Source organism: Phascolarctos cinereus, unplaced genomic scaffold (assembly GCF_003287225.1).
Source record: "Phascolarctos cinereus isolate Bilbo 61053 unplaced genomic scaffold, phaCin_HiC Scaffold_4;HRSCAF=312, whole genome shotgun sequence".
Taxonomy (NCBI): Eukaryota; Metazoa; Chordata; class Mammalia; order Diprotodontia; family Phascolarctidae; genus Phascolarctos; species Phascolarctos cinereus.
Genome location: NW_027555847.1, coordinates 558234994 through 558248608, shown reverse-complemented (window position 1 = coordinate 558248608; position 13615 = coordinate 558234994). Strand labels below are relative to the sequence as shown.

Here is a 13615-nt window from a genome sequence, read left to right as displayed (position 1 = left end):
ATCCTGGCTGTGGAGTTTGGACATCTTCCTAAAAGCAGAGTGTTTTTTGAGCAGGACAGTTGGTATTCTAAGAAGATTATTAGGTGTGATTATGTAGGATGGGTTGGAGAAAAGCAGAGCAATCAGAGAAAAACAATTAAATGGAGTCATGGGAGGATGCAGAATGAGCACTTTTAATCAGGTGTTGGTAATGTAAATTACTTCTGTGATTGTGAGTAGACAGTTTCATATTCACTGGATTATGTGGCTCTCTGGAGAGGCTATGACATGACTCCAGTCATTTGACAACATACAGCCCAAAAGTCTTCTATACAAATTTCCTGGACCAGTAGACATTTCACCCAGTAGCACAGAATAGTTAATGAGAAGAATGCTGTTTGTTTGGACTAGCTGCCCTCAGAGGTTCCTTCAAGCTCTCATCTGTGCAACAATGATCTTCCACATACTTTGAATTTTTATTAAGGTTTTAATATACATGTACGTTCTTCATCATAATGATGTTCATTAATCAACCCAGATTACCAAAGAGTCCTAAGTCATTACCTATTGTGCTGTAAAACAACAGCTTAGGTCACTGCTTACTTTATATTTTGTTTGACTACTGTTGTGTCATTGGGGTGGAGGAAGAAAGCTTTTTTTAATCTTGGTGTCAGCATTCATAGGAATACAGTATATACAATCAACATAATAAATGCCTTTGGAGAGCATACTGGGCCAGGAAATGGAGGGGATACAAAGTTTAGAGAAGTCTCAGTCTGTGCTCTTAAAAACCTATTAATGATGTTCTAATAAACCTACAGTCTATTAGAGCTTATTTTTAGAGAATACTGGCATAGATATATAATACTAATAGTACATATATTAGTATAATGATACATGTATTAATAATACATAATATTGTATACTTGGTATTATAAATCAAAACATTAAGCAAGGGAGAAAAACTTGTTACTAAGTAGGTTGGCAGAGGAGACATGGAAAGAAGGGAGTTAGGGAATGCTTCCCTAAAGATTTGGAATTTGAGATGGGCTTTTAAGAACTGGTCTTGGAATCAATGCATAGCCTAGTGCCTGACACATAGTAGGAGCTTAATAAATTCACTAGTTGAATATTTAGGCACATTTAGGCATAGAGAATAAGAATCGTGTGTGTGTGTGTGTGTGTGTGTGTGTGTGTGTGTGTGTGTGTGTGTGTCCTGCCCATGGCACTTGGCCTGCTCAAAGTTGTCTAGTTATAGTGTTAAGATGGCTCCATGATGTGGAGAGCCTTGAATGCCTGACAGGTGAATTTGACTTTTGCTTGGTAGGTAGTTGGATGTCATTGAAATGGAGGAGTGAGATTTCCAGATCTTTGTTTTCAGAGGCAGCTAGGTGGGGTCTGGTGTTGGGAAAACCTGAGTTAAAATCCAGCCCCCACACTTACTAGCTATGTGAGCCTGGGCAGGTTACTTAATCTCTTCCTCAGTTCCCTGAAGCATAGAGTGGGCACTTACTTCCTAGGCTTGTCGTGAGATAAAATGAGATGATATCTGTAGAGAATTTAGCACAGACTCTGATGTGTAGTTGGCCCTATATAAATGCTTATTCTCTCCTATGAGCAAGAAATCTTATTCAATCCACAGTTCGATGTATCCATTAGAGCTAAGAAAACCTTGGGGTTTAGGATAGGAAGAGATTTGACAGTTGTGTCAGCAGTGAAATCAACAGGATCTGGTGACTGACTCACTTCCTTCTTAACCTCTCATAGCCAGAGATCAACCCCAAGGATACAGACTAGGGGTGCCATAAAAAGAAATGATGAAATCTGGAGACTGAGGAGGAGGTTTAGAGGGAAATGTAATGAACACTATTTTAGAACAACCACAGTGAGATCTTCATTTGGAGATGGAAACAGTGTAGAGAGTAGGGCCATTTGGATCTCTGAAGAGAAACTAGGAATGAGACATAGATTTTGGAATCATGGACATGGTGAAAGCTGTGAAGTAAAATAGAAGCCCTTATAGTACAACGGGCCTGGCACATAATAGGCACACTTAATAAATGATAATTGGAAATGGATGCAGTTCATCATCCCTTCAAGTCCACAGGCTGTTGGAAAGAACCACCTATTTTGATAGTTTTTATTTCTTTTATGTGAAAAGGTGATGGGGCTATATTAACATCAGGCCATGTCAGTAACCCCTGAGACCAGGGGTCAGTAACCATTCTAAAATGATATACCATCTTTTCACTAATGCACTGTAACAGTTCTGTGTAACCATGATAGGTATCCGTTCAGAGACCACTTTTTCTCCCTCCTTTCTCTTTTTCTGTCCTCCTTTTCTTTTTTTCTCCCTCTCATCTTCATCACCTTCTAATCATTATAACATGGGAACTTTGATTTGCCTGGGACCTGGGTAGTTGATGTCTAGTTATTGTGAATGGGCAAATGTTTAGTAAATTGGGAGGACTTTGTGGTAAACAGGTTGGCTGGTGATGCTTGGGTGGGAAGCAGGGGCTTTGAGAGAGCTGATGGGTTAGGTTAGAAGTTAAGAAAAGATACTTAGCAATAGAAGAATGGTTAAATAAATTGTGGTACATTCATGCAATGCAGTACCATAATTCAAAGAAGGCCAATAAGTTTGGAGTAGACTTTTAGGGAACACAAAGTTAAAAAAAAAAAAAGAATGAAGGCCAAACTTACTACAACAACATGTAAAAGGTGTAGTTAATGAAGAATTCCTGTCAGGGTTTCAGTGCAACCAGTTAAAAACTTAGAGGGGAGTGATGAAAACCTTGTGTTTTATTCATTGAAATTAATTCACTTGTTACTAAGCAAGTTAGATGGTTATGTTTAATGTTAAACCTTTCTTTAAAGACATTGAAAAAAATATGTCAAGCTGTGAAAAATTAGGACTGTGTAGGAATCTTCAGCTACATTGCTGTTGGTGGTAAATCAAAACACATATCAGTCTCCTCACTGTTGATTCATCTGCTTATGTATTTAAGGAGATTTCCCAGTTTTCTGTTGCCCCCCATCTCCACTTTTCATCCTTCCTTTTGAAAGGCAGACCATTATTGTGTGCTAGTCTTCTCCTATTTACTTAGAGTATAGAGAACATTGCTGGGTAGCTGGGGCTTGAGAGTTAATTGGGTATTACCCGAAGTAAATATAGTCTATCTAACAAATGGGTGAGTCCACTGATCTCTAGTTATATGATCTTTCCTCTCCTAACCCCATCTTTTGCTTTTTTTTTTAGTCCCACTTCATTTTCTATTTATCTAGAGTTGATAAGTTTTCCTTTAAGCCATAAAGTATTTCATTGATTCATAATATTTTATCTAAATAATACCCTTTCTTCCTCCTTCTTCACAAATACCTTTTAGTAGAGTTCAAAACCAATTTTCCTTGTGCTGTTCCCAGTATGTATGTCTGATAAATCACTCTTATTTCAGTTTGTGAAATTATATCATGGCAGTAATTTAGTTCTGTCTACAGACCTGAGTTCAAACTCTGTCTCTTTCATTACCTGGCATTGTGACCTTGGGGAAGTCACTTTTCTACTTGAGGTTGCAATTTTGTCATTCTTTTGAGGCCATTTTTCAGCTCTAACCTTTAGTAATTCTGTTATTGCCTACTATTTCATTTGCGGAGTATTTTAGGTCTTTCTGTTCTATTGATTATTCTTCTCTTTGTCTGGCATTCATATCCATAGTTGAACTCACATCCTTGATAGACTTGTGGGATCGCTAGCATCTAAAAGCCCTAATAATCTGGCTTCAAACTACTTTTCCAGGTTAATTACTCATTATTCATGCTTATTTTAGGTTACTTCATGCACTTTATATGGTAGCAGATGTGGACTGCCAGATGTTTATCAAATGTGGCTTTCTATCACCCTAACTTTTTTGTCTCATTGCCTCTGTGTCCCATCATTTGAGTGTACCTGGTCACCTCCACATCCAGGAACCCTTACTTCCCTTAATGTTTCTGCTCAGGTAACAACGCCTCCAAGAAATTATCCCAGATTTCCTTCTCTACGTGTACATGTATTTCTCTTCTCATTCCCCTTATTACTCTTTTCCTCCCCAAATTTTGGTTTATGTTGTCTGTGTTCATGTTGTAATTTTTTTTTTGTAGTGGGGATAGGGAGCATATGTCCTATTTGCAAAACATAGGAAAGGCCTCTACATTTAATTGATGTGCTTAAATGGTTATTGAATTGAAGCAAACTTACACCCATTATCTCAAACTAAGCTTTCTCTTGCTTCTAGCAAGACTAGGCTGTTGATATGGACCATGCAATGACTGAATCGGCAGGGGTTGCTGTTTTACAACAGTCTTGCCAAAGGGTGCACTCAGTCTGGTTTTCTCTAGGTAAGTGGGCTGGTACGGTTGCTAAATCCAGGTTCCTAGGTGTAAGAGGCTGTCTACTCCCTTTTATTGTCTTCCCTACTTTATAAAGGATTTGTGCAAGCTTCACCATGAAGTCACTTGCCATTTTAAAAAAAAGTTTAAGCATCCCTGTAACTTCTCATTCAAAGCATCTTTCCCCCCTTAAATTTTCTTAAATAATGACATTAGTTAATATATATAGCACCTTTTGGGTTTACATAGTGCTTTGATTTGTTTTGATTTTTACAAGCTACCCTGTGAGGAAATTTAGATATTCTGGTAAGTGACCTGCTTTCACAGTCCCATAGCTATTTAAATGGTAGATGGAATGGGGACTCAGACTCCAAAGGTTTTCTGTCTCTAAGTACAATTTTCTTTCTGTTATGGTCACTACTTCTTCCAGCTTGCATTATTTTTAAGAAAGTGAAATCCTGTTAATTTTGTCTTGAGTTTCATCTTATTTTATTTAGGCCATTCTTTCCAAAATGTCAGGATGAGTTTTGTTTCTGAGTACCAAGCTAATTCCATCATTTGGCAGCCATTATCAGCATCAATTCTAAAAATGTTGGGGGGTTGGGGGGCCCTGCTGATAGTTCTTCAAAATATAAGCTTATTAGGGCAGGGATTGGCTTTTTCAATCATGCCTAATGCCATGCTTTATACACTAAGGTCTTCAACAAATAAGAGGCAGTATTTTATTCTTTAAGCCCTGTGAAACTGGTGTAAATGGACAGTTAAGGGCCTGTTGGCAAAGTACATTAAAGTAATTTGTTGTTGAGATGCATATCACCCTGTGTTATATATTGTATTGTGACATTTCAAAGATAAGTTTCAACTTTGGCTTCATCAAATACTTAGCTACCAAAAGGGAAGAATTCTTCTTACTGAGATCACAGGATTTTTGCTTTATTATTCCGTAGTTTTCATATTTTGTTAGTTGTTCTGTCAGAGTTATGGGGTTCCTTTTTCTTCTTCTTCTGTGAAGATACCAAGATGATTCCATCAATAAATTATACTGATTACTTTTGATTATAGTTGAATGTCTAGTCTGCTGACAAAGAATGGTTTAGTTATAATCCTACCCTACTTATTTGATGCATTAGCTGTTTTCTATACTGGTTTTAGGCTTGTTCTTTAAATACTGTGTTAATAACGCATTTATCAAACCATGTTTGAGTGCTAGTTGTTACAAAGTGACCTTGGCAACTTGGTTACTACTTCTGGCTAATTCACAATAGTTAATTTATTGTGTAGTTGTTCATGAGTTTCTATACATCTTTTATGACTGACCAAGTTTTCATTTGTTAATAACATTATTATTTATTAACAATAGCCCCTATTATATTTCAGTTGTAGTTCATGCTCTCTGACCAACATATGGATGAAATTTTACTTACATACACATAATTCCTTTTGATATTCAATGATTATCAAAGCAGGCTAATGGAATCAGAAGGAAATTCATCTTATGCCAAATTCTGCTCTTTAGTGAGTATTGTCTTAGTAAGAATCCACTATGTTGTTATTCTGTTTGTCATTATTGTTATTACTTCTCCTCTTCCTACTAGTTATTGCTACAATAAATTGACTTCAATTCATGTTACGTATGTATTTTTGAAAGTGTATGTAAAGGGAATATTTGTATACTGAATCACATTTTGCTATTAACTTTCATGACAGCTCATAGCTGCTGACACTTATATGGTGTTTAACAACATTCCAGGCACCATGCTAAATGCTTTACAATTATTATCTCCATAACAAACCTGAGAGGTAGATGCTGTTATCACCCCCATTTTACAGATGAGGATAATGAGGCAAACACATGTTTTAAGTGATTTGCCCAGAGTCATACAGCTGGATTTGAACTTGGGTCTGACTCTAGGCCCAGTGCTGTATCCACTGTACCCACCTAGCTGTCGTTTATAATATTCATTATAACATGGGAGCTGCATTCTTATGCCCCAGATTTTGTCCCAGTATTAAAGATCATACCTTGGAATACTGGCATTTGCTTCGAGGAACAACCTGTCTTTGTCCTTTGTCAATAAAAGGCCATTAAATTTGATGGTTGAGATCATTGGTAACTTTGGAGAGAGGAGTTCTGTTGAGTGATGAGGTTACCAACCAGGAGGAGACATGGAGGTGCAGCAGAAATGTAGATGGCAGTTTGTAACTCTGCTCAGAAAGTCATGTCTGTACCCTTTGACCTAGTGATGCCACTAATAGCCCAAAGACATCAAAGATAGAAGAAAAAGACCCACATATACAAAAAATAGGTGTAGTGGCAGAGAAAGAAGGTGTCATGCCCATCGACTGAGGAATGGCGGAACAAATTAGGACATGTGAAAATAATGGAATATTACTGTACATAAGAAATGGTGAAAGGGATGGCTTCAGAGAAATCCAAGAAGACTTGTAGGAACTTATGCAAATCAAAGTGAGCAGGACCAGGAGAATAGTTTATACCATAACAACAATATTGTAAAGGGTAAACAACTTTGAAAGAATAAGAATTCTGAATAATGCCTTCCCCCTGGATTCCCAAGGACTGACTATCAAGTATGCGACTAACCTCCTGATAGAGAGGGGTTGGGCTCAAGTTGCATGACAAGACCCACATTTTTGGAGGTGAATGATGAGATTTGTTTACTTGAGCTGCATATTTTTCACAAGAATTTTCTTTTGCTTTTGTTTTTCCTCTTTCTCTTCCTTCTTGCCCCTCCTCCCCAGTTTGGAGATATGAGAGAAGAGAAGGCAAGGATAGGATTCCCAAGGATGAGATAAGAACCGGGGAAGACCAGAAATTTATTTTAAATTTATTATGTACTTTAAAAAGAAGTAAGCTCTACGTCATAGGTGTTTGCGGTTGCCTGCATAACCCTCTCCTGTTCTGCATTATGTATGGAAGTGTTCATTTCATGTAGAATTTTAGTTCAGGATAAAAAGAAAATAAAATGGGAAAAAGGGGAGGCCGATATAGGCAGCAAGAGTTTGTTATATTTACAGTTAGCAGGGAGGGAACACCTAAATAAGGAAATATTGAAGAGTAGAGAGACAGTGGGAATGAGAGAAGGCTTATTCTTCTGGAGAATATGGGGCAGGGATAGTATCATAGGTACATGAAAAGGAGAAAGGCCACCTCTTCTCCAATAAAGGAGTCAGTAGGAGAGAGCTTTCCTTTGTTGTTGTTTTGTTTGTCCTTTGTTCTCCAAGAGGACTAATGACATCAGGAAGATGATTTCATGACTTGCAAGTGAATTGGGTTTAAGTGAGGCAGAGCTGTGCAAAGTCACCAGCCTCACTCTGTCCTCCAGAGCCATCTGGGTCCCTAGCAAGACATAGGTCAAGAAAACTGGAGATGGCCCTGGATGCACTAGGAGAGACCTTGGCCCTTTTTTCAGTAAAAATAGAGTAGGAATAAAGGGTTTGAGAAATGAGTAGGTGAAAAGGAGAGGGAACTCTTAGGAAATGATCAAGTTTTTGATTAGGTCAAATTTACTTTACACAAGTATGGTTTAGTAGTAGCATTATTTATTTTTTTTCTTTTTGAAACTCCACATGAATCTAGTAGGACCACTGGAGTACTATATCCCTTTCTCTTGTGAATTGAGAAAGTAAGGAGATCCACCAAATTAAAGATAATGTTCTATAAGGAAAGCAAGGAAGAAATGACTCTGCACCCCTACCTATTTATTGCTTTTGTCAGAAGATGATAGACTTTGATCTGGGAGGAATTTTAGATATCTCTTAGTCTCAAACTAACCGATTTAAAGAGAAGTTAAGTAAGTTAAGTGACGTTCCTGTGGTTGGGGTAGTTAAATGACTGAGCTGGGATTTGACGCTCAAGTCTTTCATGTCCAGACTTTTTTGTTATGAACATAATACCAACAGGCATAAACATTTCAGGGCTTCATCTCCTCCAGAATTTATTTAATTGGATAGACTTAGGAGTTAATTAGGCAAAGACCAATTAGGTGACATATTACTAGATTGTAAGCTTCCCGATGGCAGGCATGCAACGTCTGTAGCCTAGCAAGTTCTTGTGCACGCGATTGGTGTTTTACTAAATGTTTCTGGATTACATTGAATTGAGATACTAACCAAGGGAATTTGTGCTATCCTGTTACTGTTATAACTGTGGTATAGTAGAAAGAAGTTGAGGATTCAAATCCTGTCTACAACATCTTGAGCAAATCAGGTTAGCATTTATAAGCCACATCTTTCTCAACCTTAAATTGGATTGGACTAGAATTCTGTAAAGCCCCCTCCAGAGCTAAATTTGTTATTCTTTGACAATATAGTTTCTTCCTGCAGTCTGAACAGAATTCATTATTTTTCTCTGGTGTTTCAGGTGGTTAGTTTTCCTTAAAGCTCAAACTTTTTAAGAGACTACAGAGATCATATTTTTCCCTGTACCTCATCCCTAGTCATTAAAAAATAATAAAAATGAAAACGGCAAACTAAAAAATCCATTCAAAGAGGAGTTTGTACTTAGGTAAACATCAAAACAAATTTCAAGTAATAAAAATTAAATTAGCAAATCAGAGTAAAAGCTGTCATGAGGAAAGGCAGGTATGGTACAGCAGGAAGGACTGTCAGTCTTGGAGTGAGAAGAAATGTGATTGAGTCTCAGCATTGACACTAATTTTCTGTACGATCTTATACAGATCATCCAAATTTTCTACGCCTTAGTTTTCCTATTTGCCAAATGAGAATAATAAGAACAGATTTGTCAGAAAAACATTTTATAAAACATAAATGTTGTTGCTCAGCTATTTCAGACTCATTGTGACCCACTTTGGGGTTTTCTTGGCAAAAATATTGTAGTGGTTTGGCATATTCTTCTCCAGCTCATTTTACAGATGAGGAAACTGAGACAAAAAGGGTGAAGTGACTTAAGGGTCACATAGCTAGTAACTGTCTGAGGCCAGATTAGAACTCAGGGAGATGAGTCTTCCTGACTCCTGGCCCAACACACTCTTATCTGCTGTATCATCTAGCTGCCTCAGTATAAATATGGGATGCTATTACTGGTTTTGTTTCACTGCTATCTTAAAAATCCAACATATATCACTCTTTTAACTAAGTGCCCTGTACTCTTTGAGATGTACATAATTAAAGTAGGGAGGTTTGTTCTCTCTCTGTCTCTCTGTCTCTCTCATAATTGTACATCACTCGCTCCTGTTGTGTTACTCTTCCCTGTATATATTGGTTAGACCAATAATACTCATTTGAATTGCCAGTATTTTTTTCAAAACAACCCTAGAAGACGCTCAGATTTAGAATGAGGAGTTCTAGGTTTTCTTTCTCCATCTCTTTGGTCTTGAGTCAAAATCCAGGCAGAGTTAACTTTTACAGATTTTAGTCTGATTGTACTTAAATGTTACCATACGTTAATATGATAAGCACAGATAATAGGGCTTATGCTTTCATCTGTGTGTAGAGTAATACCTAATGAATTCAGGTTTCATGTCGTACATCATGCCAAAGAAAGCCAAGCCAGTTTTACAGTTAACTTTTGGTGCTTTCTCATTTTTAAATTTACAGCAGTATTCTGTTAACTAATTTTGGATTAAGTGGGAGAGGGAGGTTAACAGATCCGTGGTAAATAATCATTGAACATTATAGGCACAAATTCCATGGTAAAATGGTGTCTGAGTTCCCATTCTGTGTAAGACTGCTTCTTGGATGAAATAATTTATAAATCTGTCTTCTTGCTGCTGTCCTAACCTCATCCACTTAAGCAGGCCATCATTAGAGGTAGAGTTAATGTTGAAGATGTAGTTTATTTGTCTAACAGGTCTCATTTGGGCTTTCAATTTTCACATGATCCTGTGGTGGGACAGGTCTCTGACAAGTCCCCTCAGATTTTACCTAGTCCAACCCTCTTATATTACAGATAAGGAAGCTGAGAAATAAAATAACTTGTCCAGATGTATTAAGATAGAGAACTGAGATTCAAAGCCAGCTCTTTAAAGGACTCACAGCTCAGAACTTTTCCCACTATACTTCTGCCTCTCATAGTCTTAGAGCTGCAGGGCTTTAAACCTTTTGTTAACCTTTTGTTTTGTTTTGTTTTTTGGTTTGTCCTGGAAGCCTTTTTCAGTCTGGTCAAGTCTGTGGAACCCCTTTTGAACCCCTTTTTAGAATACTATTTTTTTTAGAATGATGTTTAAACCAGTCATTGAAATTATTATTAAAATATTAGAAACACACAAGACTATGGCCCCCCCAGCCTTAGAGGAACAGTAGACATCCCAGCAGGGGGAGAATTCTCTTGGTTTTTCTGCTTTGTAGATCCCAAGCGATTCTGTCTGATCTTTCTGGTCCTCAGTTTCTGCTGTAAAAGGAGTAGATTGGACTAGACAGTGTTTAAGGTCAGCTGTACATTTTATCATCTTTTTGGAAGAAAAGAGGAAGGGGTTACTCCTTTTTGCCTTTAAGTAAAGGGAGATACTGGGATGTAAAAGTCTTTGACGGTTTGGGAGGAAAAGAAGTCTCATTTTCTTGGGCAGAGAATAGTAAGGTTTCTTAGGGTAGGGTCTTTGGCGCTTGTGTTTCTAGTCTTCTTAATTATAGTTATATTTTGATGCCTGCCTGGGAAGCAGAATTTTGAAACCAGACCCTTGGGTTCAAATTCGGGCTGCCAGGTGGTTTTTGTTGAGGTTGGTGTTCCCTGAAATGATATGGGGCAGAGTGAATTGATATATCTGCTCTTGTCTTCTTGGTCTCTCCCCCCCCCTCCAGCTGACAGGCCACAGATAATTATTTTCTGGAAAGACTTTTGCTTAGGGGAAGAAAAGATGGGAGAAAACAACATGCAATTTATTAGATTAAATCAATTTATGTATATTTTGGCCAGGCTGGGTAGCAGTGGCCCATGTCTGTTTTGTACTATTAGCTCATTTTGTAGCTAATGAAGCACCATGGTGGCTGGAATTGATGGGAAGGAGGGTGTGAGGGAGGAAGGAAGGAAGGAAGGAGGGAGGAGCCTAGAGGAGCATGTGGAAAGAGATTTCTGCAGTCTGTCTGGAGAGATGCCCAGATTTCCCAGCCAAAAAAACAAATAAAAATAAATAAAAGGCAAGTGCTGAATAACACAAATTATGATATTAAGTAGGGATATGTTATTGAAAATGTGTCATTCAGCCAGCTCGCTGCTCGTGGGGGTGGGGGGCCGAGGGCGGGGGGTGTGTTGTGTTGTCTGGCGAATCGGATCTGCAGACAATTAAACTGAATACTCTCCTCTCAGAGGTCTTTCGAACTGTGGGTTTAAAAAAAATGTAAATGTTACATATTCCAAGGATCTGATTTGTGTCCTGCCCAGATTTCTTTTAAAACAAAAATAAAAACAAAAACAAGAACAACCCATGATAATAAACCTTGTGGATTTTGCTTCTGTCATTTTTTTTAATGGGGGGAAGGGGGGGCGTATTCTAGAGATCTCTTTGGTGTTAGCTTCTTTCCATCAACATAAATAACCTTTTCTCTCCCCTCCCCCTACCAAGCCATTGCTATTCCTGCTGTCCTATTGCTGTGCTGAATCTGCACTGCCGGTTGCTTATTACGTACAGCAGGAGGATTGTTGACAAGTGCTCTGAAGCCTGCCTCTCGCTCTTTCTCTTTCTCTCTCTCTTTCTCTCTGTCTGTCTCTGTCTCTCTCCCTCCCTCCTTCCCTCTCTCCCTTCTCCCTCCCCCTCTCCTTTCCCTCTTTCCTTCTCTCCCTGTCTCCCCCCTCTCTTCTCCTCTCTCTTTCTCTCTCTGCAATGATCCGGCTCTGAGGATGGCTGTTCCACGGGTCTGTCAGGTGCAGTGTTTGGTGGCTTGTCTTGAGGAGCCTGGGATAGAAGGTGTGTTCCTATAAACAAAATGAAATCTAGCTCTAGATTTTGTTTTAGGCTGATGTGGCTTTTGTTGAACAAATAGGCCTTTGTGGATTTCCCTGATGGAGTCCTGATTAAATCCATTATGGATGGCAAGGTGCTATATAGCAGTATGTGAAGTATTGTGATTTGCTTAATATTAATATTCTTTCCTCTTTGATATCCTCCCTGGGGGGCAGTGTTGGGGCCTGCAAAGGTGCTGTGGAAATTTACAAGGGGAGAATTCATGCTGTTAGCTCTGTTGACCATTTTGGTCAAAATTGCAGTGTTAATCAGGCACCGTAGGTTTGAACATTCCTTTCAGGACTTGTCAGGCATCGCTTATTTAATATCATTTTAAGCATTATAGATAAATACATATAACAGGATGCAAAATGCAGTAGTTTATTGGCTGTAGTCAGGGAAGTAGCGATCATATGATTTCATCTTCCCTTCCCCCCACTTTTAAAATGGTGGGGGAAACTGAGGCTTATTAAGAGATGTTTTTATTAAGAGTGACTTCTCCATGGGTACAGAGTGCCTCAGATTTGGGAAATAGAAATAAACTTTTAACTGCTAGTCTTCTGTTATTTCTTTAGTATTGTATGCATTCAACCTTATTGAATAGACTGGATCCTGGGTCATTCAAATACTTGCAGATGTCATCTATTGGAATAGATCTGCAAGGTACAGACAACCCCCTGTATCTTTACAAATTCAATTTATTCCTATATTACTTGTAGTTCCACCTCTTTCCCATTCCTGCTTCCAGTGTAATTGACTTGAATGAAATCTGGCTTAAGAGGCAATAGGTCTAACTGAACTTTGAACCCAGCTTTACAGTTACCTCATTTAATGCCTTTGGGCATAACATTCTGCCTTATTTCAGTCATTCTGGAGAACGGGTGAATGATTGTCTTGTTTTAAATGTGTGGTGTACCTTCCTCCACTGATGCAAGAAGGACAATAATCAAACATACATAAAAGGCTGTGGACTCCCTGGAAGAGACTTTGTATAAAGCCTTGACAAAGTTCATTCCCCGGAAGACCAATAACTTGTAAGTGATGTTTTCTAGACTGCGTTAAACTTAACTTTGTTTGTTTACCTTGACAAAGGTGAGGCAGACCTGTATCCTAACCTGGCCTCCCAAACAACTTAGTTCTGGGGATACAACTTGGCACCTTTGGGCTCCATGCTTACTTTCCTATACAATGGGCAGATTCATACCCATATATCTTTGATTGGTCTCTCCCTGTATAGAATGCAAACTCCTTCAGGGTAGAACTTATTTCATTCTTTCTGCTTGTATCCCCAGCGTCTAGTACACTGCCTGTCATAACAAGTACTTAATACATGATTATTGACTGATTACTTC

General features: G+C 38.4%; 1 protein-coding gene across 4 annotated transcripts in view; it reads left to right on the top strand.

Annotated features, from left to right (window-relative positions):
* The window catches only part of JARID2 (jumonji and AT-rich interaction domain containing 2), a 334127-nt gene that overhangs the window by 158718 nt on the left and 161794 nt on the right, over positions 1-13615 (top strand). The window contains exon 1 of one of the 4 annotated variants that reach the window (XM_020986792.2): positions 12059-12227. The exons of the other annotated variants lie outside the window; for them this stretch is intronic. Within the exon in view, the coding sequence (XP_020842451.1) occupies positions 12161-12227 (67 nt within the window). The 5' untranslated portion in view covers positions 12059-12160. Of the gene's footprint in view, positions 1-12058; positions 12228-13615 lie in introns of those variants that run through there. 4 annotated transcript variants of the gene reach the window in all.